Below are 2,500 nucleotides of genomic sequence, written 5' to 3'. Positions count from 1 at the left end.
GAGTTAGTCATATCAAGTGGATATCTGACACATTTACAGTCTTTTTAGCATCAAATTCCCTCTTTGTGTTTCCTCGGACAGTGTTTCCCTGTTGAGCTGCAGGTGGAAGTATAGTAACAAAAAGAGGAACTTTGGCACTAAAAAGACTGTAACGTTGAAAGATATCTACTTGATTTGACTCATTTGGACGCTGAAGCTTCATATTAGCTTCAGATCAACTTTTAAATACATTTATTTACAGAAGGAGGACTGTGGATTTTGTCCTCCATCACTTCCATTGTAAGGTCATTATGAAGGGATCTTCTAATGGTCAGTATGAACGGGAGGAATGATTACAGCAAGAAACACACTGACTGTTGGTTGATATGAACCGTCTTTAACTTACAATCATAAAAGAAAATCAGCTAAAAATGACTAAAAGGACTATTTACAAGTTTATATATATATTTGTAAATGTCTGTCCATCAACTTATTGATAAACAGTTGAATCATTTTCAGATCTGATAGTCTGACGTCGGATTATTTATTTATTATTGTTTTTATTTTTATTTATTTGAGGCTCGAGGGGCAACACAATGCATCTCAAGTCATGTTCACATGGATACGTTTCTATGGCGACAGGCATGTTGAAGCAGGTCACAGACAGACGCTGTGTGACTGAACCAGAGAAGCTTTAAAGGCTCAGTTCACAGTTTTAAAGAATGTTTTCAAAGTCAAAGAACTTTTTTTTTACTTTTTCCAAATGTTGCGTATTAATCACTTTGCATTTTTTTTGCATCAGTCTTATGTTGCATTGACATTTCTATAAAACTATTAAAACTACATGTTTTTAAGTGTAATAATGGATCTAAAAACATGCTGTTTAATTAAAATGTGCAGAATTGTGCAAAAGGTTTTAGTCTCTTTAGATTCTTCTCCATCATGCAGCAGCATCAGGAGACATCTGATCGTCTGCTGCTGGTTTAAATATTGATTAACTTCCTGCTGTTTACTGAACTCTGGATCAAGTTAACTGATCAATAACAACTATTCAAAGCCTCCTCACTTTACTGTTAGTGTCTCTGAACAGGACTGCACTTTTACAGACGATAGAATCTATCAAGTTACAGTTTGGACGCATTATTCATCAGCTGACCTGTATGTGTGTGTGTGTGTGTGTCGTACTCACCACGATCTGGTCCTCTCTGGCGTAGGTCACCTTGCTGTCATCAAAGTAATACCACTGACTGTTATCTTTGTTGCGTGCGTAGCTGGTGTCTGAAACAAACACAAACAAACCAATAAAACCCTGAAAACAAAACTTCAGGTGGCAAAAAAAAACCTTTAAACCCTGTCGGGAGTCTTACAATGTCCGTCTCTGAGTCCTCCGTAGTGATTGGACACGGCGATGAGGTCGTAACGGCTCGGAGGCTCCCCGTTGGACTGACTTTTCCTCAGGAGGCAGCCGGAGAAGTCCAGGTCTCTGCGAACAAGAAGGAAACACATCAGAACAGGAAATAAATACCAGAAAACTACAAAAAGGTCCCTAAACTCAGCGTGCTGGTGGTCGTACTGGAAACTGTGTGTGTGTGTGTGTGTGTGTGTGTGTGTGTGTGTGTGTGTGTGCACCTGAGGGGGAACTCCACGATGCTGTCCAGTTTCTCTCTGGTGAACTTGGTGTAGGAGAACCTCTTGAGATGGATGATCAGAACCTCCGGCAGAGACCAGAGGTCCAGCTTCTTCGTGGCCAGCTGGTGCTTCTTACACACAGGACAGTACCTGAAAACACACACACACACACACACACATCATGGTATGTTCATCTCAGCAGTGCATCACGTGTGTGTGTGTGTGTGTGTGTGTGTGCTACCATGGGTTCTCCTCCTCCAGTGTCTCCACAGTGGTGAACAGCTCGATGCACTCCGCCAGCTGAACCGTCGTCTGCTGCTGAGGAACCTCCATGCTGCTGTGTTTCACATATTTCTACAGAAGCAGATACGACCAATCAGAGGACAGGAGGCAGAAGAAGGAGAGGCCACTGCACACAGGAACCAGGTTTAAGGGATTCTTATGAAAAATGTCATAAGATGTTGTATGTTTATGTAAAAAAAATGGCCAATATACTGTTATATCAGCGTCCTATAACTAACTCACTACCTGGTTCTGGTGCACAGCTGGATGATCAGTGCTTACTGGGAACAACTGGTCCCAGTGTTCACACATCACCCTGCATCACTGATCTCCACACTTTCATTCAGTTTGCTTAAAGTTCCCATCAAACAGAAGTTTGAGCGTCTTCAGGTTCTGTACTGGGACAGGATATTCCAGCGGTGGACTGTCACAAGAGGGGTTTAAATCAAATCCTCCGCATTTGATTGGATCACTAAAATGTGGGCGGGGCTTACAGAGTTTAGTACGATAAGAAGCTGCAGAGGACTGTTGGCTCCCTCACCTGTTGGATCAGGAGGACGCGGGACTGATGGATTAAAGCTATAATATGTAATTATTCCACATTAAAGAC

At 41.9% G+C, this 2,500-nt stretch overlaps 1 protein-coding gene across 1 annotated transcript in view; it reads right to left on the bottom strand.

The window, feature by feature from the left end:
- The window catches only part of usp11 (ubiquitin specific peptidase 11), a 24,481-nt gene that overhangs the window by 1,801 nt on the left and 20,180 nt on the right, over positions 1–2,500 (bottom strand). The window contains exons 15-18 of the mRNA XM_067593642.1: positions 1,850–1,962; positions 1,609–1,758; positions 1,347–1,462; positions 1,169–1,257 (exon numbers count right to left, since the gene is read on the bottom strand). Coding sequence (XP_067449743.1) covers positions 1,169–1,257; positions 1,347–1,462; positions 1,609–1,758; positions 1,850–1,962 — 468 coding nt within the window. The remainder of the gene's footprint in view (positions 1–1,168; positions 1,258–1,346; positions 1,463–1,608; positions 1,759–1,849; positions 1,963–2,500) is intronic.

This window comes from Thunnus thynnus, chromosome 6 (genome assembly GCF_963924715.1).
Source record: "Thunnus thynnus chromosome 6, fThuThy2.1, whole genome shotgun sequence".
Classification (NCBI taxonomy): domain Eukaryota; kingdom Metazoa; phylum Chordata; class Actinopteri; order Scombriformes; family Scombridae; genus Thunnus; species Thunnus thynnus.
This window is presented reverse-complemented; position numbering and strand designations above follow the sequence as displayed.